Source organism: Gymnoscopelus braueri (genome assembly GCF_963280865.1).
Source record: "Gymnoscopelus braueri genome assembly, chromosome: 5".
In the NCBI taxonomy this organism is placed as follows: domain Eukaryota; kingdom Metazoa; phylum Chordata; class Actinopteri; order Myctophiformes; family Myctophidae; genus Gymnoscopelus; species Gymnoscopelus braueri.
In genome coordinates, this window is record NC_137606.1 from 41,372,653 (window position 1) to 41,398,578 (window position 25,926).

The 25,926-nt window shown below is 42.1% G+C and overlaps 1 protein-coding gene across 2 annotated transcripts in view; it reads right to left on the bottom strand.

The window, feature by feature from the left end:
- Nucleotides 1-25,926, bottom strand: part of fndc3a (fibronectin type III domain containing 3A) — a 111,361-nt gene that overhangs the window by 4,812 nt on the left and 80,623 nt on the right. For both annotated transcript variants that reach the window (XM_080428413.1, XM_080428414.1), the window contains 15 exons: nucleotides 25,502-25,555; nucleotides 25,262-25,386; nucleotides 24,237-24,411; nucleotides 22,595-22,681; nucleotides 18,354-18,492; nucleotides 17,659-17,727; nucleotides 16,213-16,331; nucleotides 13,877-13,982; nucleotides 12,945-13,102; nucleotides 11,504-11,617; nucleotides 10,743-10,892; nucleotides 8,141-8,508; nucleotides 7,193-7,405; nucleotides 5,664-5,830; nucleotides 3,012-3,136 (listed from right to left, as the gene is read on the bottom strand). In XM_080428413.1, coding sequence (XP_080284539.1) covers nucleotides 3,012-3,136; nucleotides 5,664-5,830; nucleotides 7,193-7,405; nucleotides 8,141-8,508; nucleotides 10,743-10,892; nucleotides 11,504-11,617; nucleotides 12,945-13,102; nucleotides 13,877-13,982; nucleotides 16,213-16,331; nucleotides 17,659-17,727; nucleotides 18,354-18,492; nucleotides 22,595-22,681; nucleotides 24,237-24,411; nucleotides 25,262-25,386; nucleotides 25,502-25,555 — 2,169 coding nt within the window. The remainder of the gene's footprint in view (nucleotides 1-3,011; nucleotides 3,137-5,663; nucleotides 5,831-7,192; nucleotides 7,406-8,140; nucleotides 8,509-10,742; nucleotides 10,893-11,503; nucleotides 11,618-12,944; nucleotides 13,103-13,876; nucleotides 13,983-16,212; nucleotides 16,332-17,658; nucleotides 17,728-18,353; nucleotides 18,493-22,594; nucleotides 22,682-24,236; nucleotides 24,412-25,261; nucleotides 25,387-25,501; nucleotides 25,556-25,926) is intronic.

The following is a 25,926-nucleotide window of genomic DNA, read 5'->3' on the forward strand; positions in this document are numbered from 1 at the left end:
AAAGGCAGCGATGACCAATACAGAGCGCTGTGACGCTCTGGCTGCAGTCAGAACCTCATGCCTCTTGGACCCATTTGTATCTCCACTTCCATACAATAGCACTACTGTATATCGTCTCTGTCGGGTGGAAACCTCATATGTCCAAAACTGTTACCTATCGGGATTCAAAATGGCAAAATAGCAAAAGTAGCAGATCCACAAGCTCGAAACGCGTCGCTTTGCGCCGCGTTTCGAGCTTGTGGATCTGCTACTTTTGTGTGACGCAGTAGGACAGGGGTATTCAACTAGATTAGGCAGGGGGCCACAGTTGTAAAATTACTTGAAGCCGGGGGCCACAAGACAAATTTTCTTTTTAAATGAATTGGAAAAAAATCATGCTTGACCGAACTGGAAAACTTTAAAGGACCGCTTCACCCATTTTAAACCTATCTAGGCAGGTTTGGTCATTTCAAACAAGATAAAATGTGTTGCATTTCCTCTCATATAGGCGAGAATAATGGCTGATAGTATAGCATGCTAACTTTCCAGGAAGAGAAAGATTGAAGTTTCAATTAACTTGGATTCCCCATCAATGATATCACTGGCAGGCGGGTTTCTGAACTGTCCACAGCCCTCCTCTGAGACACAGAGTGAGTAGACAAACAATTTACCATATTATAATGACCATTAGTGTACTTCCCCCCCCAAAAGTGACGCCTGGAGGTAGCTGTCCAGCCGCCATGTTACAAAGCTGCAACTGCTCCATGACTGCTGTCCAATTCTGCCTTACAAGTTATACATAGAGAAATAAACAATGATTTATAAAGTACTTAAAAGCCACACTTGAGTAAGAGAACGTAAGTCTTGCTTTGAATATATTTTTACTCCAGTAAAAGTTAAATTCACCCATGAAATCACTTGGGTCAAATTGTTAAATTAGCTTACATGAAATGTACTCATTAGTATCATGCTTTTCATATAGTGCAAAGAAACAAAACAGCCAGAGATGGCTTCTCAGAATGGTTTCTCAACTCAGCTCAGCTACTTTTTTCACCATGTAGCTGGGTAGCTTGACAAAAGTTACATTGCGACATTTTCAGTGACATATCAACATAAAGAGCACAACAAGAGTTTTGAGTGCAGTTCGTCCATTACATGCCATCTCTCTCTATTTGTAGCTACTTACTTCTGAGTTTTGGGTGGACATGGTCCATCACACCTGTTACATATTTGTGTTCTATGTAAGGGTTCTATTGTATTCACTGTTGCATTGCTATGCAACCCTGACATGCATTATTCATCCAGCTCAGGTCCTGCTGTGGAGGAGACCTGGCTACCACTGATTGGTGGGGCACCTTCAATCATGCTGGACCAATCACTGAAGAAGGCCTTCTATTTAAGAGCTGTCAGCACCTGTGTGCTTTGGCAGTGTGTGACACGCTGCCCATGGTGTTACACGCTGTCCATGGAGATGGTGCTCAGGGGATGTTTGGTCTAAATGTGGTGTCCAAAAGTTTGGTAACACCGCGTTCTTGACGTGCACCCTCCTGGAATTGTTGAATCCGCACATATTCTGTTTTGGTACTGTTTTGTGAAATGTTGAACTTGCTAAGGTGACATGTTAACACATGCACTGCCATTGACGGAGATCTCTGTCATTTAAAATCCACCCGTTCACCGCCATTGACGGATATCTCAGTCATTTCGTTTTTTTGGGAAAAACGTCCAGAACCCAAGATAACGTGATCCGAAGATTAACTGCTCCATTCACTTCCTGGTTAACTTATTACTTTATTACGTTTAAAGGTAAGTATGGGTTTAGCTTGGTTTATTTGGTTATTGCTTTGCACCGGGGCTTATTTTCTGTGTATGTTTAAGGTTAAATTCATGTCTTGAAAATTGTCTATTTGTAAATCCATTGTATGTAAAAAATAATTTCAAACCTAAAAGAAACCAAAACGAGGTCATTAATAAAACAATTCACTTGTCAACCTTATGTCACGATCCTTTCATTTCCCCTAGACGGGATCGTAACAACACCAAAGAAATAATTCTCCACCTCATCCATTAGTTACACTGTCATGTGTTTCACCCAAGCACTCAATGTCATGATGCACTAATTCCCTAATGGTACGAATGGTTCATGAAACGCATTATAAGAGCCTGTGCCCATTTCAGCCGGGTAAAATATAAAAACAAAAACCTCTTAATTTATACAAACATAGAAACACGTCAGCCTGCCCCCATTACTGGCCTCATTTGATGACAATGCATGTATACTTCCTATATTCTTGAAATTGTAAAGCCTGTGCATTATACAGGTCTGGCAGAGAAATGATCCTCTCAAACATCTAAATGCAGTATGAAGCAGTACGTCACCATGTCCATTATGGTCCTATAGTAGTACCTATAGCACATACTGTAACAATGGACATACATTTTGTACTATGGCGTGACTATGGTTGAGGTTAACGGTTATGAAAAACATAACAAATGGTCATCCTGTACAACCAACCATCCAATGTTTATTTTCGAAATATGGAATGTGTTCCAGTTGGAATGTGTTACAGGGCCACAAGAAAACTCCACAGGGGCCGAATTTGGCCCGCGGGCCTCCAGTTGAATATCACTGCTGTAGGATGATCAAGTAGAGCATTGCTTTAATTTTAAGAGGTTTCTGCCTGACAGCAACATTAGTGGGGCTGCAACTACTTAATGATCATTCTTTTTACGATTATTTTCAAAGATTTTCCAAAAATAGCAGAAATATTTCTACATTTCTTTTGAAATTATAAAATTATTAAATGTCAGTAATTTCTTTGTATTAAGTTATTTGTCTTATCTGACCTGTGCAATCTTTTATTACGACGCCTAAAAGCCAAAAAGAAAATGAATGCATTTTGTATTAATAATGTTTCAATGTTCAACGACAATTAAATTGTTAATCGCAAGTATTTGAGTCAAATACGTCAAGCAAAATGTCATAATCGTGACAGGCCTACTTTTCATCAAGCATAACAAGGTGGATATACCTGTTTGAACTCGGCGTTTCCCAGCATGCACTGCAGGGTGTAGATGACGGGGTCTCCCTTCATGGGGGGCAGGGACTCCCAGGTGACCTCACAGGAGTGGTCCTCTGAACGCTCCACCTTAGGGGCTGAGGAGGGACACACAGCATTAATTTTTTGATTGATTGATTGAATACTTAATTAGTCAGAAATGTAAACAGCACATTGTACTTGTAATTGTGTCAGACATTAAGGCTAAAAGGATAACGCAAAAAAGGTCCTGGGACTTGCTTCCATTGTGGTCCTATGTATTCAATTAATCAACATACAGTAGCATTAAAAAAATTGCACAAAAACTCTATATACACAAAGGAGTGAATGACAGCTCCTTTCAATGGGAATTTACATTTACCTCCCCTTGTGGTCTCCTGATAGATGATTTTTCGGGTCAATTTTGAAAGAAATCAGAGTCACTGTAGTAGAATGAGAATTTTCCCATGTTTGTTCTAAATGTGGGTAGCACCAGATCATGGTCGCTCCCTCTAGTGTTGTGGCTGTGTCACTCACACTTGATTTACAATCATTACAGCCCCACCCATGATAGATTTGTCCGATGCCGACCCCCATTTTGGAGAGAGTCCTAGACCGCCCATGATCGACCACCCATGTTTGTCAAAAACTTGCAAACTTGAAAAAACTTTTGATTAAAGTTTCCATTTGAGATAAGAATTAATTTATGGTAAACAGATTAAATGAGTATTAAAGGAGTGTCATTCTGATCAACAAGATCAACTGACTGGGCTCTGTGGGAAAATACTGGGCACGAATAAAAAATATATAGATCATTCAGACATACAGTACACTGATCTATAGTGAAAAATGTTTACCCCTAGATAATCATTTAATCTGGAAAAGCCATGATATTTTCATGTTTCCTCTAAACTCCTTAAAAAACGTTGAATATAACATAAGTAGTTATACCGTACATTTATTGGAATCAGATTTATTTTTTTTGCTTTTGAACATCCAATTAAAAGATAATATGAAATGAAAACGGTGGATTTAGCAACAACAGCTTGGAGCAAAAAATACCACAGGTCTTTCTGCACACCTCTAATACCCATGTCAGAAGCATGAAAACGATGTATTTACTTATTTCACCTTCTAAAAGAGTGACCTGTCCACTCCATACAGGCTTTGTTTAGACAGCACACAGTCAAATCTGCAGAGTTAATTTAACCATTTATAACTCTGAGAGTGTACAAATTACAATTCTGCCCAGCAGCAACGATGTGTGATGACACACGGAACGAGACGAGTGCGTCAAGGACACTTGCATCGATAACGCTTTCAGTGTGTTGTGACAGTCTGTCACGCTGTGACTGTTTTATACTTAGCTGTGTGTTGAAAATAGCCGATCTACGAGCTCACAACGTGTCTGCGACGCAGAGAGATGGGGGTCTTTTGACATCAAAAAGTTTGAGCACCATTGATATAGCAACACACGTTTTTCAGAAAACTGTTAGGACTTAGAAGACAGTTGTAGAATCGGCCTCAGTTCTTAATGGGTTAAAGAAAAACTTACCGCTGACTTCAAAGCCAACGGTACTTGAGTTTTGGACACAGATGTCATGACACGCGGTACACTCAGACGCTAATGAAAGACACTGTGTAGCTCTTCACTGTACCATTGAGGGGGGCGGGGGGAGAGCGTGGGGTGGTGAAGGTGTAAACATTAGAGAAGGGTCCTTCGCCCGCCTCATTAAAGGCCTGGATGCGGAACGTGTACGAGGTAGACTCATTAAGTGTGACGGCCCCATGGCCTATGTCAGGGTTTGTGTGCAAGTTGCTAATCTCAATGTCCTTTCAGTGTGCTGGGACCTGGTTGGAGAGTGGTGGCAATCAAGGATTGGAGGCAGCTGGCCAGGGCCTCCAATCACTATAAAAGAGACACCTTGCCCAGTGCTTCTTTCTCTTCCACCTGGGCCACACCCGAGCATGGCCACACAGAGCATATTGTTTGTTTGATTCAGTCCCTTAGTTTGTATGGCAGTTTAGTTTCCCTGCCAGGTTTCTGTTGGAGACATTTGCTTTATCTATTTAAATTCCTTATCTATTTAATAAACATATACATTTTTGCATTTATCCCTTGCCTGTTTCCCTTCTTTGTTGTGGTCTGGGAGCCGGACCATAACTGTCCACTCCATACAGGTTAAGTTAATTTAACCATTTATAACTCTGAGAGTGTACAAATTACAATTCTGCCCAGCAGCAACGATGTGTGATGACACACCGACGAGACGAGTGCGTCAGGGACACTTGCATCGATAACGCTTTCAGTGTGTTGTGCCTGTTTAATACTTAGCTGTGTGTTGAAAATAGCCGATCTACGAGCTCACAACGCGTCTGCGACGCAGAGAGATGGGGGGTCTGTGACCAAATACATATCATTTTGACATCAAAAAGTTTGAGCACCACTGATATAGCAACGCACGTTTTTCAGAAAACTGTTAGGACTTAGAAGACAGTTGTAGAATCGGCCTCAGTTCTTAATGGGTTAAAGAAAAACTTACCGCTGACTTCAAAGCCAACGGTACTTGAGTTTTGGACACAGATGTCATGACATGCGGTACACTCAGACGCTAATGAAAGACACTGTGTAGCTCTTCACTGTACCTTTGAGGGGGGCGGGGGGAGAGCGTGGGGTGGTGAAGGTGTAAACATTTGAGAAGGGTCCTTCGCCCGCCTCATTAAAGGCCTGGATGCGGAACGTGTACGAGGTAGACTCATTAAGCCTCTGGACTTTGTGAGTGTGGCATGGTCCTTTATACAAGGAGATAAATCTGTAATGACAAGAACAGGGAGGGCGAGGGGGGAGGGGGAGAGAGAGAGAGAGAGAGAGGCGTGAAGGTGATGAATAACAGAACAAAGACAAATAAGCCTCCCATCTTTAAAATAAAATAGCTGATCGACAAGCTCACAACGCGACACGTTTCGACGTGTTGTGAGCTTGTCGATTGGCTATTTCTGCGAAAGCTTTCCCCACAAAAAGACACTAGTATAGAGCCCTGAGGGACTCCGCTCAACCATATGGGGTTCAAGTGGTTAACCACTTAAAACCTGTAGACTTAGTAAACTGGTCCGAGATTTCCTCTTTTTCCATCAGCACCACACAGTACCTCCCCGTAATGCTAGATCTATAACTATACTGTATCTATATTTTGTACAATGTGCAACACTGGCTAATGCAATACTTAACGCAAGTTATTTATTATTATAAAACAGGACATAATGTCTCAGGCTGCTTCCTAAACAAAGTATCCCGGCGCTGTACCAGAATCTCAGGCCTAACACTGATCTAGTGACCTCGCATCTTTCCTTTTATTCAAATGGACACAGGTGCAGCCATTACCACCACTAACAGGCATAATGGCCGCCGTTTGCTCGTGCGTGTGTGTGCGTTTTCGCACACGCAAAACAACATAGCGTTGACGTCAGGCAGAAACCTTGTATCTCCATATATCAACTTGTTTTATGTTTCGTTGTAAATTAATGCCCTACTTCATCATACATGAGTGTCGCACAAAAGTAGTGAAAATAGCCGATATCACTATGTTTAACTCTTACCCTGCCAGAGTTTTTTCAAAAAGTCTGTAGCCTCTGCCAGGGTTTTGACCGATTTTGGTACCTTTTCGCATAGCCACAGAATATTTTTCTCCAGTATGATTGATCCCAGATAATTTCTAATCACAGATGAGATTCAGGTGTGGTTTCACAAATGTCAACGAGGTCAATTTGACCTTGTTGTCATGTGTTGTTTGATGTTTGAAAATAGCTCAAAACCAGTAGTTTCAAACCAAAAAACATTGTGAATTGTTTGTCCGTTTCAATTTTAACATTGAAGTGGATGGAGCAGCAAATCTTTGGGAATTGTTATCTCCTTATTCGTTTGGAATATCGAAAAGGTGTCAATCTTAAATAATTAGAGAAGTTATTATTATTTATTTTTTTCAAAGACGTTTTTAAACGTCTTTGGCAGGCAATAGCTGAAGGCCCAAAGACGTTTATAAACGTCTTTGGCAGTTATAGAGTTAATCGTTGATTGAAAAAAATCAACGTTTTTTTTTTCCCGGTTTTGGACTTACAAGACTTCCATTCCGACAGCGACGATAGGTATGATTTCGTTTTTTAGTTTCAATACATACCTGCCATTCCTGTCCTCCATCTGCAGCTGGTACTGGAGGGCGTCGGAGGCGGCTGCTTTGGCTGGGCCGTCGCCCCACTTGAGCTTGAGGGTCTGGTGGCTGAAGGCCGTGCACTCCAGGCGGGGCGGGGGCGGGGGCAGGGGCTTGGTCTTCAGCTTGAAGCTGTGGCTGAAGGGGCCCGCTCCCAGGCTGTTCAGGGCCTGGATCCGGATCCTGCTCCGAAACACACAGAGAGAGAACGGAAAGGAAGTCGTCGTGACTCCAGATCAAATCAAATAGCAGATCAAATCTAATTTTCAAATACAATTTATACAAATCTTTTGAAAATAGCAGATCTACAAGCTCACAATGCGTCGCATCGCGACGCATTGTGAGCTTGTAGATCGGCTATTTTCAAATGGCCGAAATGTATATAGGGCAGAAGAGTTTAATGTATGTATTAGGGCATTCACAGAATAGTCGAATATTCGAATATTCGAATATCAAACCGACTATTCGACTATCAAACCACTATTCGACTATTCGAAAAAAAAAAAAAAAAAAAAAAAAAAGCATTTTTTTTTTTTTTTTTTAGATTTTCTTTTTTTTAGTGGCTTTTCTAGAGCAGACACGCAGCTGTGAGCTCTGGTGTGACGTCAACTCGCATTCCTTGAGTCGAGTCATCAATGTAATTGAAAAAAAAAAAAAAAAAAAAAAAATTTATAATCAAACCGAATAATCGACTATTCGAATACTTTTGGGTCGAATAATTCGAATACCATAAATCACTATTCGTTAATGCCCTAGTATGTATGGTAATAATAATCAAAATCTACAAAGTAACTAGTAAGTACAATATTTGCCTCTGAGATGTAGTGGAGTAGAAGTGAAAGTACTGAAAACTGGAAATAAGTAAAAAATACCTCAAAATTGTACTTAGTTACTTTACACCACTGGTGACAGCCCTACCTGTAGCTGGTGTCAGGCTGCAGGTGCTGAATGATGTGTTTGGTGACGGGGCCCACCGAGACGGGCTGCCGCTCTCCCAGGTCGATCAGGTAGGAGGTGACAGGAGAGCCGTGGTCACAGGGAGGCTCCCACCACAGACCCAGGCAGGTGGAGGGAGAGTAGAGCGTAGCCGCCGGAGCCCGGGAACCGTCCTCATCATCTTCCTCCTCCTCCTCCTCCTCCTCCTCCTCCTCCTCTTCTGCGTCCGTGTAGCCGAGCAGCTCTGCCTCCTTCAGGGCGTGGATGTTGCTGACCGCCGCGGGCACGGAGCACGGCGTCTGGCACAGGACGGCCTCGCTGAACGGGCCCGGGCCGGCCACGTTCACAGCCTGTACACAAGGGGATGATATGAGGTCAGATTTTTCTTCTTTTCTGTCATCTCTTCAATTTACAATTTACAATTGAGGCATTTAGCAAACGCTCTTAATCCAGAGCGATTCACAGTTAACAAGGAAAACATACATCAAATGCATAGAAATAGTAATAGGATCATAGGTAAACCAAGAACCTATCATCAGTCTAAGCAGTATAATGTCGAAAAATCTATAATCTGTAAATTGAAACTACAACTTCAATCACCAACAAGTACTGACAAAACCCAAAACGATTAGAATGACTTTTCACATTTAAACAAGGGTCATTGCCATGTTGGCTTGTGGTGGACATTTTTGTAAACATTCAATTTTTGCCACGGACATACTGTACAAAATTTGAATTACCAGAAACACAAAGAGCTAGCCCTGAATCACCATAACAGATCTGTAACTGTGGAAATGGAACGGTCCATTTGGTTCCATTTGTACACTCTCAGAGTTATGGGGGTTCTTGCAAATAACATTTTGAGAACCACATTAGGAGTGGACTCCTAATGTGCCATACAAAGTGTCGTAGAAAATCAGTGTCATACATATTCTGAAGAAAACCTGGAGACTGACATTCAGTAAGTGGGTCTTATGATCAAAATAAGAACATTATAATGGAGTGTAAAACAGAAAATCTCAAATTTGCCACGGACAAGACCAAGTCTTTTGTCCAAGACCAAGTCATTTGTCCGTTTACGGACATATTGATGACCCCTGCACTTAAATCATATCAACAATTATATCCAAAACGGTTGTTCACTTGTGTAGTGGCCTCATTGAGGCAAAACATTTCAAAGACGCAAACTTCCAAATAAAGTCAGTCCAAATAATGTAACCTGCCCATTGTAAAATACACACATGTAAACATTTTAATCAAACTTTTATAAATATCAGTTAGCAATGGAAAATGTAATATTTTAATCCTCAGAGATGGTTTGTTAAATAAAATGGATGATCGCACGTGAATGTCCACACGTGTAGTGATCCCAGAGGAACACAAGGTGGAGGTGTCGCGTATAAAATACCCAGCGATCCTTTAGAGTCTCCACACCTGGGATCTGGTTTTCACATTCTGGCCAAATAATATTTCACCCCATTGATGCAAATTAGTGCATAATGGGCATAGTGTTATGCCCATAAGTACTGCATTGTAGACTCTGTTTTTGTGATATCCTACTTTCTAAATGCAGACGCCCAGTATGGCTAAGAGCCTGTTAACTCATTGAGTGCCATTAACTCTCTCAGTGCCAATTATTATTTTTTTTATTGCGAACCATGCCAACTTTTTTCTTCTTTTTTTTCAAAGTAAAGAAAAAGTGCTTAGGAAGCGAGATACAGCCTTTTTCAGTTATAGGTTAAACAAAGAGTGGATGGAGCTGCAAATCTTCAGATAATGATATCTTGGGTTCTGAACACTTTTTTCAACAAAAAAAACAAGATTGAACCCAAGATATCATTATCTGAAGATCAAAATCAAAATCGTACTGGCCAGAAATAGCCAGAAATAATGCTGGCACTCAGTGAGTTAATTCAGTTCCTTTGGCTTTCTACAGTAAAAAGAGAATTGGTTGTTTTTCCTCCGAGACACTTTTTGAAAGGAAATGTTATGTTACTTCAGATTTTGCAGTTTGGCCAAAAAGTAACAACCCAGATAATATGCAACGTTGCAAAACTCTTACCCTCCTAATAGGCTACATGGAGTTAATGATGCCTGATTTATACTACTATACTGAAAATAGCAGATCTACGATGGAAGATCAGCACATTTTTTAAAGTATTAATCACCCGTAAGAGCAAGGGTTCCCAAATCTTTCAGGCCGCAAACCCCCCCCCAAAAAATCATATTTGAACTGGGGACCCCCCACCCTGACAAGCACGAGTTTGACTGTGTTCCACAGACAAATATTGTGAAAATAGCCGCACTGCGAGGCGTTGTGAGCTTGTAGTTCGGCTATTTTCACAATATTTGCCTCTTTCTTACGTAATATTTGACCATTTGGCCAATTTGGCATTAAAAAGGTCTGAAAAGTCAGTCAATTGTAACTTTAGAAATGTGCAGATATCCCGTGTACACTTATGCTGTATGTTGGTTTGTTTACTGTTGAGTGAGAAAACCATGTTGCACATTAAGCTAATCATTTGGGGACCCCCCAGTTTGGGAACCACTGCTTTAGGGAGCTTGTATAGGGTGCAATGTTCACCTGTACTCTGCAGAAGTAGTTGGTTGCAGGGAGCAGCCCCTTCATTTCGTGGCTGAACGCTGGTCCGCTGTAACACGCCTGCATGACGCCCTCGGCGGCCCCCCACTCCACCCGGAACTCCGATACGGGGGCTCCGTTGCACGGGGGAGCCTAGAGGGACGCGCGCGCACACACCGGGAAGAAAAGAGCATGTCGCCCGTTAGACCTACCACTAAAACCTGAACACGGTAAAACTTTACAGTATAATCTACCAGAACACCTGGCCTTAGATGTCTACCGTTGTGTGGTTATTATTAGGCCTGTCACAATTATTACATAATCGTCTGATCGCAATTATTTGAGATAATCGCAATTATCTTTGCATAATCGTCATAATCATTTCCATGTTGAAACATTTTCACACATTTTCAAATATTAAAAAAATACAGAAATAGCGGATCTACAAGCTTGTAGATCAGCTATTTCTGTCTTTTTTTTTTACATATATTTTTTTTAAATATGTCAATAATTTCTTTATATATGTCAGTTATTTGTCATATCTGCCCTGTGCATTTTTTTCATTACGAAGCCTAAAAGCCTTCATATGTTCCAATGCTCAATGGACAAACACACAATGAAATCGTTAATCGGAATTATTTGAGTGGCAATTAATCGTCAACTTAAATATGTAATCGTGACAGCCCTAGTTATTATTGCACGATAATATGATTATTTTGTATCGGTACTTAAGGATCACTGTAGAGGGAAAAGCCATGTCTTACCTCCCAGCTGATCACCACACAGCTGGGCGATTTGCACGTGGTGCAGGGGGCCTTGCAGGCTTCTGGGGCCCCGGGGCCCGTTGTCGCCTCGCAGCGCTCCGAAAGGGGCCCGTACTGTTGGGCCAAAGAGAGAGCATGCAGTTATAGGGTTGGGATCTGGGACCAAACATCGAGGAATCACATTTGGAACCGTTTCAGGAACTGGGGTTTATCACACACTGTCAGAGCTGGTATGTGGACTTCACTCTGCTATACTATTACAATACCGGTGGTCCGTTTTAACCCATTAAGACCCGAGGTTCCGATTCTACAAAATATTTAGATTTTGTAGATAAAACAAAAAAATGTCAAAGATTTGCACAATTTTTCCAAAAATAGCAGATATACAAGCTCATAGCACGGCACTCGGTGCCGCGCTATGAGCTTGTAGATCCGCTATTTTTTAATAGCCAAAGAAATCTAAAATGACACAGATGAGTTCCAGGTCTAAATGGGTTAATTTCAAGGACCATCATGACTCTGAGAGTGTACAAATGGAACCAAATGGACCCGTAAGGGTCTCAGAGATACAGACCTGTAAGGGTTCATTTGGAACCCCGTATAGGAATCGTTATAGTGAACCGTTAAGGAATCGGACCGTTAACAGGGAATCGTTTAAGAACCGGAATCGTTAGAATCCTAAAGGATCCCAACCCAACATGCGGGTGGTGTCATGTTTTAGCAAAAGCCAATCCGTCATCAGTTATTCATAGAATATAATGAAAAAAAAAGAAGAAAAAAAATAGGCTTCTAACTGCAGATCTGTTCTTTTGCGATGTGTCTCTGAACACGATGCTCTGAGTCATGTTCATTAAGCTTTATCACTGTGAATTATCTGACGCTGCCAGAAATATATTCCATCTCATTAATTCCATGGCTAACAGAGGAGCGATTGGAGTTGGAGTTGCAGCCTGCCTGTTACTGTTAGAGACAACTAGTGTGACAAAACAGGCAAACAGTTGGAATTACAGGCAAACATATTTCGCCTATGATGACATGCCCAAAATAGGAGCCGCCTGGTTGACAGTAATTAACCTGTAATTAACCCCCCCCCCACCTCTCCCCCAAAAATACATAACGACGCACGATTAATCAGTCATCATATCGCAATCGGAAAAATGGGCATTAAAATGCAGTATAAGTGTTAAAATATAATTTTCTTTTCAGGGAGAGGGAGACAGGGAACGACACATGGAGTGTCACGCAGGCTGTCGGGCTCGGGAGTCGAACCCGCGGCTCGCTGTCAGGCTCCATCAGAGCCTATGAGGTATGTGATTTAACCACTAGGCCATAGACGCCCTTATACAGTATTATAGCAGTTTTAGCCGAAAAGCTGTAAATTATCATTTTTATTTATTTCTACTAAAAAAACTTTCAGGTGAGCATTTGTGTTCTTCCTCACCCCAGCCTTGTTGGCCGCCTTGAGCCGAAAGCTGTAGGTTCTGCCGGGCAGCAGGCTGCCCACAGTGCAGTCCATCTCAGAGCCTTGGTACACCTCTCTGTCGTCTTCCTCCACGCTGTAGCAGGACACCGGGCTGCCACCGTCCACTTGAGGGGGCCCTGGGAAATATATATATATATATATATATATATATATATATATATATATATATATATATATAGTCAGTACAACAACTTGTCGCAATTGAAGGCATGGGCAGCAACCCTCCTTCTCTAAAGCCTGATTTATACTTAGTTGCACACTGGTGTTGCCTGCTGTAAATAGCAGATCTACAAGTTGTAGATCTGCTATTTACTGAGCACGACACCGGCACGCAACTAAGTATGAATCAGGCTCAAAGGGTGATTTATTTACTTAGGTTACTCATCGGGTGTTGCGCACCGAAAATAGCAGATCTAAAAAAAAAGCTTGCGACGCATTCTCAACTTGTAGAACGGCTATTTTCGTGTGTGAGACATGCAGCGAAACCAAGTATACATCAGGCATAACGCCCTCTTATCAAAAAGGGAAACTGACAGGGTGTGACGGTTGAAGGCTTGTGGTTTGCTTCCACTGAAAAGCCACATGAACCGCAGCATTATCGTCAGGCACAACATCCTTCAAAATAAAGTGGGCTCCCCTGACTCAGGAAGTGGCACGGCGGAAGCAAAAAAAAAAAGAAAGTACCCAGGCCAACACACAGACAGATGGCCGATGTGAAATGCACACACGCTGACACAAACACGACATACTGCGCTTCGAGGCATCGTTTTACAAAACACAGACAAATGCATCGACGGTGGCTGGAATTCAACCCACACGTTTATCCGAGTCGGGAGAGAGAGAGAGAGAGAAAGAGAGAGAGAGAGAGAGAGCAATGATTCATGACTCACCCCAGCGCAGCTGCACCTCCCTGGCTTTCGGCTTGCCCACCAGCCGAGGGGGTTGACAGGGACCCGGGGGAACCGCAGGAGTCTGGACCTGCAGGGTCTCCGACAGCTAGTGGGGGAGAGGACAACAAACCAATTAAGACCCACACACACACACACACACGCACACAGGTTTGTATTACTTGTGAGGACATGAACGTTTAGGATGGTGATTTTATTATTGCTATTTTTTATATATACTGCTCGGTGCCATTATTAAACTTAACCCTTTAAGACCTGAGGCGATTCTTAAAAATGTTTGGTACATTAGTACATTGGTACAGTTTTTTGGAAAAAGTCAAAAAAAATCTTTAAGATTTTTCAAAAATAGCAGATATACAAGCTCATAGCGCGGCACTCGGTGCCGCGCTATGAGCTTGTATATCTGCTATTTTTGAATAGCCAAAGAAATCTAAAGTGACACAGATGCGTTCCAGGTCTTAATGGGTTAAGCCGAGAATAGCCGATCTACAAGATCACAACGCACCGCAGTGGATTGGCTACTGCACGAGGCACAAGTCCAACCCTAACCCCTAAACCTAACCTCTAAATCCTAACCCTAAATTCCTAATTGGAAGCCTAACTCCCCAAATCTTTAACCATAAAACAACAATTTGTTCTAGTGAGAAACAGGAAAAAAGGGTCCCCCACGTCTGCTTCTCAAATGCTGCAATACTTGTGGCGTTCATCTGACTCTCACAAGTAGGCCATGTTAACACAGGACACACAAAGCCATTGATGTCATGCGGTTCCATCCTTCCCAAGAGAGCGTCATCGCTACGATTCATCGGGAGGATGAACAGCTGGAGGAAGGCATGTGAGGGCTATGACACGTGGCGGCGTGCGCCAAACGGAGGCAGCAGGAGGCATCGCCAAGACGCCAACATGAGTCATGTTTCTTTACAAGTCCCGTCATGAATAACATGCATGTGCCAACAGCTGACGAAGCCATTAATGGAGAGCAGTTTGTGAACGCAACCAATTAAGACTAACACATCCTGCGTCACATGTGAGGCGAGGTGGCGCTCGCGTGTGTGTGTGTGTGCGTGTGTGTGGGGGGGTCTTGTTCTTCTAACACGTGGGGAAGGGGAGACTAATTCCCGCCGCTGAATGAAGATTTCTTATTAAAATCGGGGCCATAAATAGAGCGAACACCAAGAATTATTCATGTCTAATATATCCAGCAACGGCGAGAGCCACCGAGATGTTGAGGCCGTCATGCCTGTGTCTGTCTGTGTCTGAGTGTATGTGTGTGTGCGTGTAGACTCTGACTCATGGAGGGAGAAATATCACCAAGAAAAACAAATAAACATCTAACCGCCCATCTATCAACATAATTGTGATCTACTGTCCTTCCTTGCCTTGTACAGTAATTGCCTGATTGCACTGTATGCGTGTCATTCATGCCCATGCACTGCTGGCTTTCTGATACTACCATACGTACCGAAGCAAATTCCCTGTATGGACCCCAGAACTTAGACAATAAACAGTTTTCCTTCTGATGCTACAGTACCAGCTATATCATGTAGGGCTTCAGCTATTGATTATTTCGATTCCTTTTTTGATTAATCATATAACCCTTCAGTATGTTTTTGTTTTTATCATTTTGTTTTGTTTTTTATATCAACAAATTGACGTGAAAAATGTGAATGTATGTTTTTACGATGGACTAAATCAATTAGTTTGATAAACCAGATTAACCATTAAGCCCCATTTTATACCTCATCGTACAACAGTGTCACGCAAAACTGCTTTTTTTTTTGTTGCAATTTTTGAAACTTTTCACTTATGATGACTTTCATAAAGGATCTTTAACCACTTAAAGCATCTAGACTTAGTAAACTGGACCCGAGTTGGCTCTGTACTTGGACCCCCGTCCCCCCCCGTCCCAGTCCCGTCCACACCAAATCTCTTCGCCAAAAATAACCTGATAACATGAGCTTGTACATCTGCTATTTATGGCTACCGTTTCCCCCAGAATATGGATGCTGGGTTTGGAGACCACGGACAGATTGGACATCAACAATGTTCCGTAAGCACTACAGTACATTTGTATGCCAAGGAACCTCTCATTAGCAAGGACTCCCGGGTGCTAATTAAACGAAATGCTACAGCTAGCATTGCCTTCATTCAAGCATAGCCTTCCATTAGAGAGCACATTAGTTTTGTTTTTCTCCTTTTATGTTCATCTCTCTTTCTTCTCTTCAAAGTAAAATTAGAAATGCATCGACATTAGGTTTAGGTGTGTGTGTGTGTGTGCGTGCGTGCGTGTGTGTATGTATTGATGCTGCATGACTCACCGGGCTCTGCCCTCCCTCACTCATGCAGTAAATTCGGGTCTGGTAGGAGCAGCCTGGCTTCAAGCCATCACATACGTGCTCCGTGGCCGGTCCGGAGTAGACCAGCTCCCACGACACGCCTGGGTGTGGGAGAAAGTGACAATCTTATTCACAGTCCTGATACTGATGATAAAGACAAGTTTTGCATCCGTTTTCACATCAAAGCAGGAAAATAATCATCTCGTGGTCGTTGCTGCGAGCTGAACATTTTACGCCCATTTTACGAGATCAGATCAGTAAAAAAATGTTTTTATAAATCAGGCTTAACCACTTAACCCATTAAGACCTGAGGCCGCTTCTAAACATTTTCTAAATCCTAACAGTTTTTCGGAAAAAAATGTAAAAAAATAATTTTCACGATTTTTCAAAAATAGCAGATCTACAAGCTCATAGCGCGGCACTCGGTGCCGCGCTATGAGCTTGTATATCTGCTATTTTTGAATAGCCTAAAGAAATCTAAAAGTGACACAGATGCGTTCCAGGTATTAATGGGTTAAACCCGTACGTTGTTGAGCGGGCTCTCAGGGCTCTATACTAGTGACCTTTCTGTGTTCGCTCTACGTGAAATATCTTTGCTGAAAATAGCTGATCGCACAATAACAACAATAACAACGCGTCGCAAAAGCGGCGTGTTGAGAGCTTGACGATCTGCTGCAAAAGTGTTCCCGGAATTCGGATGCTGGGGTTTAAGTGTTTAACCCATTAAGACCTGGGGCCCATTCTACAAATGCCTTCTAAATCAGTACTGTAGTTCTCAAACTTTTTTTCGTGCTAAGGACCCCCAAAATGTTATGTATTTGGCCATGGCCACCCCCCCCCCCCCCCCCCGCCATCTGAAAATGTGCCAGGGACCCCCAGAAGTCTATTTGTGTTAAAAATTCAAAAATAGCAATTGTACAAGCTCGCAGCACGGCACTAAGTGACGGACTGTGAGCTTGTACATCTGCTATTTTTGATAAGCACTGTTCTAAGTAGAGTTTTCTGAAAAACTGCTATATATATATATAGCTAAAATCTTAAGTGACAGAGATGCTTTCCCGGTTTTAATGGGTTAACCCATTAAGACCGGTCATTCTAAGATTTCTTTGGTCTATTCAAAAATAGACCTACAAGCTCATAGCGTGGAACAGTTTTTTTTTAAAACTTATGATGCTGTAATATCAGTGGTTCTCAAACTTTTTTCATGTCAAGGACCCTCAAAATGATATGTATTTGGCCACGGACCCCCCATCTCAAAATATGATACGGACCCCCCAGAAGCACAGATCGGAGAATAATTTTTTCGCTTTAACAAAAAATATATATATATTCACAGATTTGCACAAATGTTTGAAAGATTTTTCAAAAATATATTTTTTGAATAGCCTGGTCAACAACACTAAATGCGATGGTCGTTTCCTGACGTACCGCTTAAGCCCTCCGAGAGCTCCACCACGTACTTGGTGACCTCAGCTCCGCCGTCGTCTTTTGGTGACTCTATGGAAGGAGAAACAGAAGCTTTTTCTTTACATTTTCTACACAGTGGTGGAAAATAACAACGTACATTTACTGCAGCACTTAAGTCCAATTTTGAGGTACTTTTACTTTAACTGGAGTATTTAAAATTTTCTACACTTTTACTTCAACTCCACTACATCTCAAAGAGGCAAATATTGTACTTTTTACTCCTAAATTTTTTTTTGAAAACTTTACTTACTAGTTACTTTGTAGATTTGAATTATTACAAAACATACATCAACAACTTCAGCCCTATTTAAACTTTGGCTATTTGAAAATCTGCTATTTTCAAAAGATTTTAATAAATTGTATACTGTACATATGATACCTTGTGAAACATTCTGCATAATGAGAACTTTTACTTTTGGTACTTTGAGTATATTTTCATGCCAATATTTTTGTACTTTCACTCACGTAAATCTTTGATTACCGGACTTTGACTTGTAACAGAGTGTTTGTATATTGCAGTATTGATACTTTTACTTAAGTAAAGACATCTCGTACTTTTTCCACCACTGCATCTACTCTACTGTATGTTTGAGAAGAGAAGACGGAGTCCAAGGCAGTGCCGAGAGGTTGCCTGGTGCAGAGCTCACTCGACTCACCCCAGGCCATCTTGAAGCTGTTGGGCAGAACTCTGCCCTTGATGACGGGCCTGCAGGGACAGCACGGTCGGTCAGGGAGCGTGACGAACTCCGCCACCTGGCTGGGGTTGCTCTTCCCCTCGGAGTTGTACGCTGCCACCTGGAGGAAGGGAGTGCAGTTAACACATTGGCTGCCAAAAACGCAGATCTGCGTTCTATTTTTAATAAATACGTGGGCTGCCAAGAACGCAGATCTATTTATTTGACCCAAAGACCAAGGAGATATGATTGTTCGAAGATTTAGACTCCTATCCACTTCCTTGTTAACTTAAAACTTAAAAATTCTGTATCTCGGCTCCTGAGTACTTTTTTTTTTCAATGAAAAATCTCTGGCAGGCTACAGCTAAAAATCTGAAATAATTCTGGCAGTCAATGTGTTAAGCGTCTAGTCACAGTATGTATGCCCTTGCTTTTAAGCCCTTATATGTACACTTTAGTAAAATTGCATATCCCTGTTATTTCACCGGTACTCAAACATTTTTTCATTTCACAGACCCGTACAAGACCCATTTGGCTCCATTAGTACACACTCAAAGTTAAAGACCTGTAAGGGACCATTTGGAACCCCCTCAAGGAACCTCAAGGGTCCCTGTGCCCCACTTTGAGAACCATTGCTTTATTTCTCCCAAGGTCTCTCTCTGTCTGTCTGCCAGCAGTTGTAATAACAGCCTCTGTGTGAGACATGACAGACAGCATATAGCTCGGGCTCCTTTCTCTCCTCCGCCATATACGCTTTTGACACAGAACTGCTTAGACACGGCAAACAAAAGCCATAATAGAGCAGAGGAGGCAATGAGGGGAATGGTGCTTCAGTGGTGTGTCGGCAGTTTGGCGTGGCAAACATCTGCTGCCATAATGCAAATCCCTCACCCAGCCACCCACCCAGGAGCTCATCCCTGTAGCGTAAATAGGGAGACAAACGTGCACGGCAGTCAGCCTTCTCTGTCACACAGTGTGGGGGAATTGGGAACCGTGCTGAAATCGGCTGGATGTCCCTGGAGCTCATTTGGAGGGAGAGAATTAGATTTGAGGCCCATCGCATATCACGAAAAACTAACTTAACACATTGGGTGCCAGAGGTTTATTAAAATATTATACGTTGAGTGCCTGCATTTCTTCCATCCACTTGCGTTATACGTTTCGTGCTGTAGCAGCCCCGACGCGGAAGTGCATGTAAACAAAGCGTGCGTGCGAGACGGCGGAGGGTCCCGACTAACGCCTGGAACAATAATATTTCTAACGCGATCCTCCATTGCAGCGTGATCGCCGATCGAAAACGGCTCGTTTCCACCACGTTAAAAAGAAATGGAGATATTAAGCTTTTAGTCAAGGAGATAACATTGAAAACGCCGACCGGAAGGATTTTTGACATGGAGCCAGATCCAGCCTCTTCATCTCAGAAACTCCTTGGGTGATGTCAAAGTTTCGTTTTAGCGCCCCACGTGGCCCACATGTATAAAAATAGAATTGGGTCAAAAACGGTCCGGACCGTTTTCGGCACTTCTCGTTTGGATCCTCAAAAACGGTCCGGACCGTTTTTGGCATTCAATGTGTTAAGTCTCTTAACCCTTTAAGACCTGGAACGCATCTGTGTCTGGGTCCCTGGAACAAAACATTTTGAGATGGAGGTCGGCGGCCAAATACACATAATTTTGGGGGTCCTTGACATGAAAAAAAATTAGAACCACAAGTTTTTTCAGAATACTGTTGGGATTTTGAAAACATTTGTAGAATCGGCTTCAGGTCTTAATGGGTTAACCCATTCAAACCGGGAACACATCTGTCATTTTTTATTTTTTTTGGCTATAAAAAAATCGTGAAAAGTTGTGCAAATCTTTCAGTATATATATTTTTAAAGCGAACATTTGTAACTCAAATCTTTGCTTCTGGGTCCCTGGAACAAAATTTTTGACAAATGTTTGCTTTAAAAAAATTATAAATGTATATACATATATATATATATATACATATAAAAAAATATATAAGATTTGCAAAAATGTTCACGTTTAAAAAAAATAGCAGATCTACAAGCTCATAGCGCGGCAGTTGGTGCCGCACTATGAGCTTGCATATCTGCTATTTTTGAATAGCCAAAGAAATCTAAAATGACAGACATGAGTTCCCGGATTCAATGGGTTAAGTGGATATAGTCTGTCGGGTGTCCAAAAACTGTGACATTTCAGGATTCAAACTCGAAAGAATCAAAAGTAGCAGATCTACGTCATGTTGTCTGGATGCTCCTGCAGTGCAGCATTACTCCAAATGTGCTTTTGGTGACGGATGGGAATGTATTTCGGTGGAAATTTGCTATCCTCATGCCCCATGTTGAGGAAGCTTTGATACAAAGTATTAACACCTTTACCGCCGGGCCCGTAGTTCTACGGGCCGTTAAATCCAACGGTTAAGCGCCGAGCCCGTAGTCCTACGGGCTGCGGTCTTTTCGCGCATGCGCGGTCCGGGTGCACTTTCGGAATTTTTTTGATCCACTTCCGTTTCCGGTTTGATGACAGGAAATAGAATTATTTGGGATCCGGTTTCGACGATCACGCCCGCTCCCATTCTACAGACGAAACTGAAACTCAATTCTCTTCCTGTAGTTTTTTCTCCTCGCATTTCACTGTTTAACGTAATCCGCTCTAACTACAATCATGGAACTCCGTTTGACATGCGGTCTTCACTGGGAGATACAGGGAGATCTCGCGGATGTAAACAGACCGTTCACGGCTCAATCTTAAGGATTTTAACAAGATCTATGGCGACATGAAAAAAACAACAAAAACAACAAAAACACCTTGGCACTGGTGAGTACATTATGAGATTAACCTCTGGCGGTGGATGTGTTAATGGACCTCACAGCGTCTCTAGGGAGGCTTCACACAGAACAATGGAGGTCGAAATCCATCTCTTTGATTTTTCATGCCAGTAATTAGCCAGGCCTGATAATAATCTGTGCTGCAAATGAGATATTTCTTAATTGTGACAAATTTGAGTTGCTGCTGGTGTGCAGATGGAAGAAAAGGGCTGGCCGGTTAACCCTTGTAAACCTTACAATTAACAATCTTAAGATGAAACGGCACAGGAAAAACATGACAGATATGACTGTGAATGGCCTTGGAAAAGAAGAAGAAAAAATATATTTTATTAATAAAAAAATAAGTTACATAGTGTCTTATCTATCTTGCCCAAGTGAGAATCCATTTGGTTCTTTGTTGCAATGCTTACAACAATTGAAGATTACGGAGATTTTTAAATGTATAATTTTTAACTTTTATGAGGACACTTGTCTGCACACTGACTATTTCTGATGTTTTCAACATGCCAAAAAGTCCCATGACGATATTTCACACCTGACCCCTTTCCCAACATGAAGGCAAAATCTGCTTAATTCTTTTCCCCTTCTTAGATTGCCCAATTTCTTTCTTTTTTTTAAAATCAGCCAATCTTGACAGGTGGCTGATCGCATCCCTCAGCTTTACACCAATTCTTTTTTTTTTCTTCAATAAAATTCCATTTGATCCGACAGGCAGGACCCCCCCAATTTCCCAGTGCTTCTGAAGTCCCTGATAGGGACTTGGCCAGTACGGCGTGTGATGATGAGCTGTGTGTTTGTCAGAGCAACCTGCCATCCCGCTGGCACCGGGGGAATGAATGCCATTAGAGCCCCGCAGACAGATGAGTCATAGTGACTAGGGTACTCAGTGGATCTCAGCAAGTCCCACTCCCTTCTCTCTATCTCCCACACACACACACACACACACACACACACACACACACACACACACACACACACACACACACACACACACACACCCACCCTATCTGCAGTCTTAACCCATTAAGACCTGAGTCCGTTTCTACAAAATGTGAACTTTTTCGTGCCAAGGACCCCCCCCGTGGATTAGATTTGTTAAAAAAAATCATTTTCAAGATTTTTCGTTTCCCCCCCAAAAAATAGCAGATGTACAAGCTATTTTTTGAGAACTTCTGCTCTAAACCACTGTTCTAAATCCTAGGAGTTTTCTGAAAACTCTATGTTGCTATACATAGCAAAAAATCTAAAATGACACAGGTGCTTTCCCGGTTTTAATGGGTTAATTTTAATTAAGCCTGCGGCTCTGTCTCGCCCTCTGACTGAGCTTCAGATCAGCACACATCATCACAGGGTTCTCTCTCTCTCTCTCCATCTGTCTTGTCTCTCTTACCCGAAACTTGAACCTGGTGCTCCTGTGAAGGTTCCTGACGGTGCAGGTGAGCTCGTCTCCATCGTAGCTGGGCTGGAAGCCGTATCCCTGGGACACAAGAGTCGGACAGCGGACGTGAATGTAAAGCATGACTACTTGGAAAGACGAAACAAAAGAATGCGACTTCGGCCAGAACCCGCATCGCGACCCATTGTGAGCCTGTAGGTAGATCTACTATTTTCAAAAGATTTGTATACATTTTATACATTCGAAAACTTGTGAAATGGGTCATTCTGCTAATGAGTACTTTTGATACTTTAAGTACATTTTTATACCAATACTTTTGTACTTTTAGTCAAGTAAATGTTTAATTTCGGACTTTTACTTGTAACAGAGTATTTCTACATTGCAGTATTGATACTTTTACTTAAAGAATCTGAGTACTTTTTCCACCACTGGGAGAGACGCATTTTTGTCTGCGGCAGGTGGATATTTATGTGTCTAGGATGTGTTGCTTGAGGCGGCACAGGGCAAGTGACGGCTGAGACACAAAAGAACAAAAGTGACAAATTAACAGGCCCCCAAGGCCTTATAGTCTACTAGTAGAACCAGGCCGATAAATCGGCCTTATACTGTAGTCCAAGGGTTCCCAAACTTTTCAGGCGGCGACCCGCCAAAAGAATCATATTTGAACTGGGTACCCCACCCTGACAAGCACTTGGAATTGTAGGGATTACATTTAGTTTGACTCGGTTGCACAGATAAATGAAAATAGCCAAACTACAAGCTCACAACGCCTCGTACTGCGAGGCGTTGTGAGCTGTAGATCGGCTATTTTCACAATGTTTGCCTCTTTCTAACATAATATTTGACATTTTGGCCAATTTGGTATTAACCTAATCATATGGAGAGCCCCAAAATTATTTGGGGACCCCCAGCTTGGGAACCACTGTTATCGTCTACTGTAGAGCCGGACCTACATATCGATCGGCCAGACCGGATTATGGGCCGATATCGTCGCTCTCAGGAGGAAACCTTGTATGTCCAAAACAGTTACTTTTCTGGAAATGGAAAAAAAAAGAAAGAACCTGTGTTCCAATGGATTCAATGTTGTGGTTATGTAGTCACAAGCTCTTGCTAATCATTATTTTTCATTGGTTCAATATTTACAAAAACCCAGACACACTTTCACTTTCAAAATGTTTCAAGGGTAGCAGAAATAGCAGCTCTACAGTATAGATCGTTGTACAAAGAAATAAGGCATTAATTAACCATAAAAAGCTTAAACATAGAGATACAAGGTTTCTGCCCGACAGCAACAGTATGGCGAGACCCTCCCACCCCCACAGATTTCCACAAGGTAGGCTTAACCCATTGATACCTGGAACGCATCTGTGTCACTTTAGATTTCTTTAGGCTATTCAAAAATAGCAGATATACAAGCTCATAGCGCGGCACCGAGTGCCGCGCTATGAACTTGTAGATCTGCTATTTTTGAAAAACCGCGGGAAAAAAAATTTGGGTTTTTTTTCCAAATTTTTTTTTGGATTTAGAAGACATTTCTAGAATCTTCTCAGGTCTTAATGGGTTAATTGTATTTGGCAACACTGACAGCAAATCCCCAGCTTGAAAACTTTTGGGATGTAAACAGAGTGTTCCTTACGGTGCCTTCCTCCTCCATCTCCAGGACATAGTAGATCTCGTCCTCCTTGGGGGAGCCGGTGGGCCGGTGCCACTGCACACACAGCCACGTCACCCCCGCCTTCACCGGCTCTGGAGGGAGGGGCGGGGACGGCACGCTGCACGAGGTGAACAGATCCACCGCTTCGCTGAATTCACTGCATCGGGGGAAAGACACGGGGAAAAAAATATGTATCGATCTTCAAAAAATCACACCCAATGTGAAGAGAGTGGTGCTTTTCATGAGTTCATTTCGTTTGTTACTTTTTACAGACTTTGATGACTTCAAAGTATTTTTACTCATTTTAAGTACTTTAAAATGTTTTTACTGATTTTTACGTGTTTTTACTCATTTTAACATCTTTTAAGTATTTTTACTCATTGTAAGTATTTTTACTCATTTTAAGTATTTTTACTCAGTTTAGGAACTTTAAAGTATCTTTACTAATATTTAAGTATGTTTACTCATTTTAAGTATTTTTACTCATGTTAAGTATTTTTACTCAAAAGTGTGTGTGTGTGTGAGTGTGTGTGTGTGTGTGTGTGTGTGTGTGTGTGTATAATTAGTGTAACTGGTTGCATCTTTGTGTTGCAGCTGTTGAGGCTGTGCTCAAACATACAGAGAGGCCGTGCTCATACACACAGACACACAGACACACAGACAGACACACAGACAGACACACAGACAAAGTCACTCCTTGGAGTGGCTAGCACCACTCAAAAATACTGACAATAGCAGATTTACCAGCTTACAACATGTAGCTTGTAGATCCCCCCCTTTTTGCTACTTTCGTACGACATAGTATAAAATAGGGCTTAAGTCGTAAATCAGACTAATCAATTTAGTCTATTATTAGGGGGGAATAAATCACAGATCTACAGTACAAGCCTGAGAGCTATTTTCGCTAAATCCCAGAATAGGGACGCTAGGGTTCAAGCGGTTACGATGGAGAGCGAGGAGATGGCCACTGAGGAGAAAACGGCGCTATAGCGAGTGAAGACTCTCACCTTGCACCCATGTCGTTTTTGGCTGCCACACGGAAGGAGTATCTTGAGGCTGGTGAAAGCTTGGTTACTCTGTACTGCTTCTGAGGTCCATAGTAGCACTGCTCGTACTCGTCAGTGCCCTTGCCCTTCGGGGGAAGAACAAAAGAAAAGTATTTTAGTTCAGAACAGGTAGCAACTCCATAACAGTTCCACCACAAGTAGGAATAAAAAAAATACAAAAAGAATAAAAGCAAACTATACCTCATCCCATTGAAGAATGTAGTTATGGATTTTGGAACCGTTGTCACATGGAGCCTGTGGAAATACATACAGTATAAAGTAAGTCAAAGTTTCCCTAATTCTTTCAGCTGGAGACCCAAAATACAAATGTGGTGTCTCTCCAGGACCCAAACTTACAAAAATGCATTATTAACTAGAAAAAGTGCTCTTCGCTGCACATGTCTCCCTCCGCCAGGTCAGGTAGGTCATTGTGAGCCGCAATGTTCGGAATTCGCCAATCAGGATGGAATTTGAAAAATCAGTCTTGATCACTTGACTATAGAGAAAATGGGTACCGATTGGTGTGATGTTTGGACGAATTTGGTAGGAGTAATATAAAAAAGATCACATGACTATAGAGATCATGTGTACCGATTTGCGGGTCTCTAGACCCGTACTGGACCCAG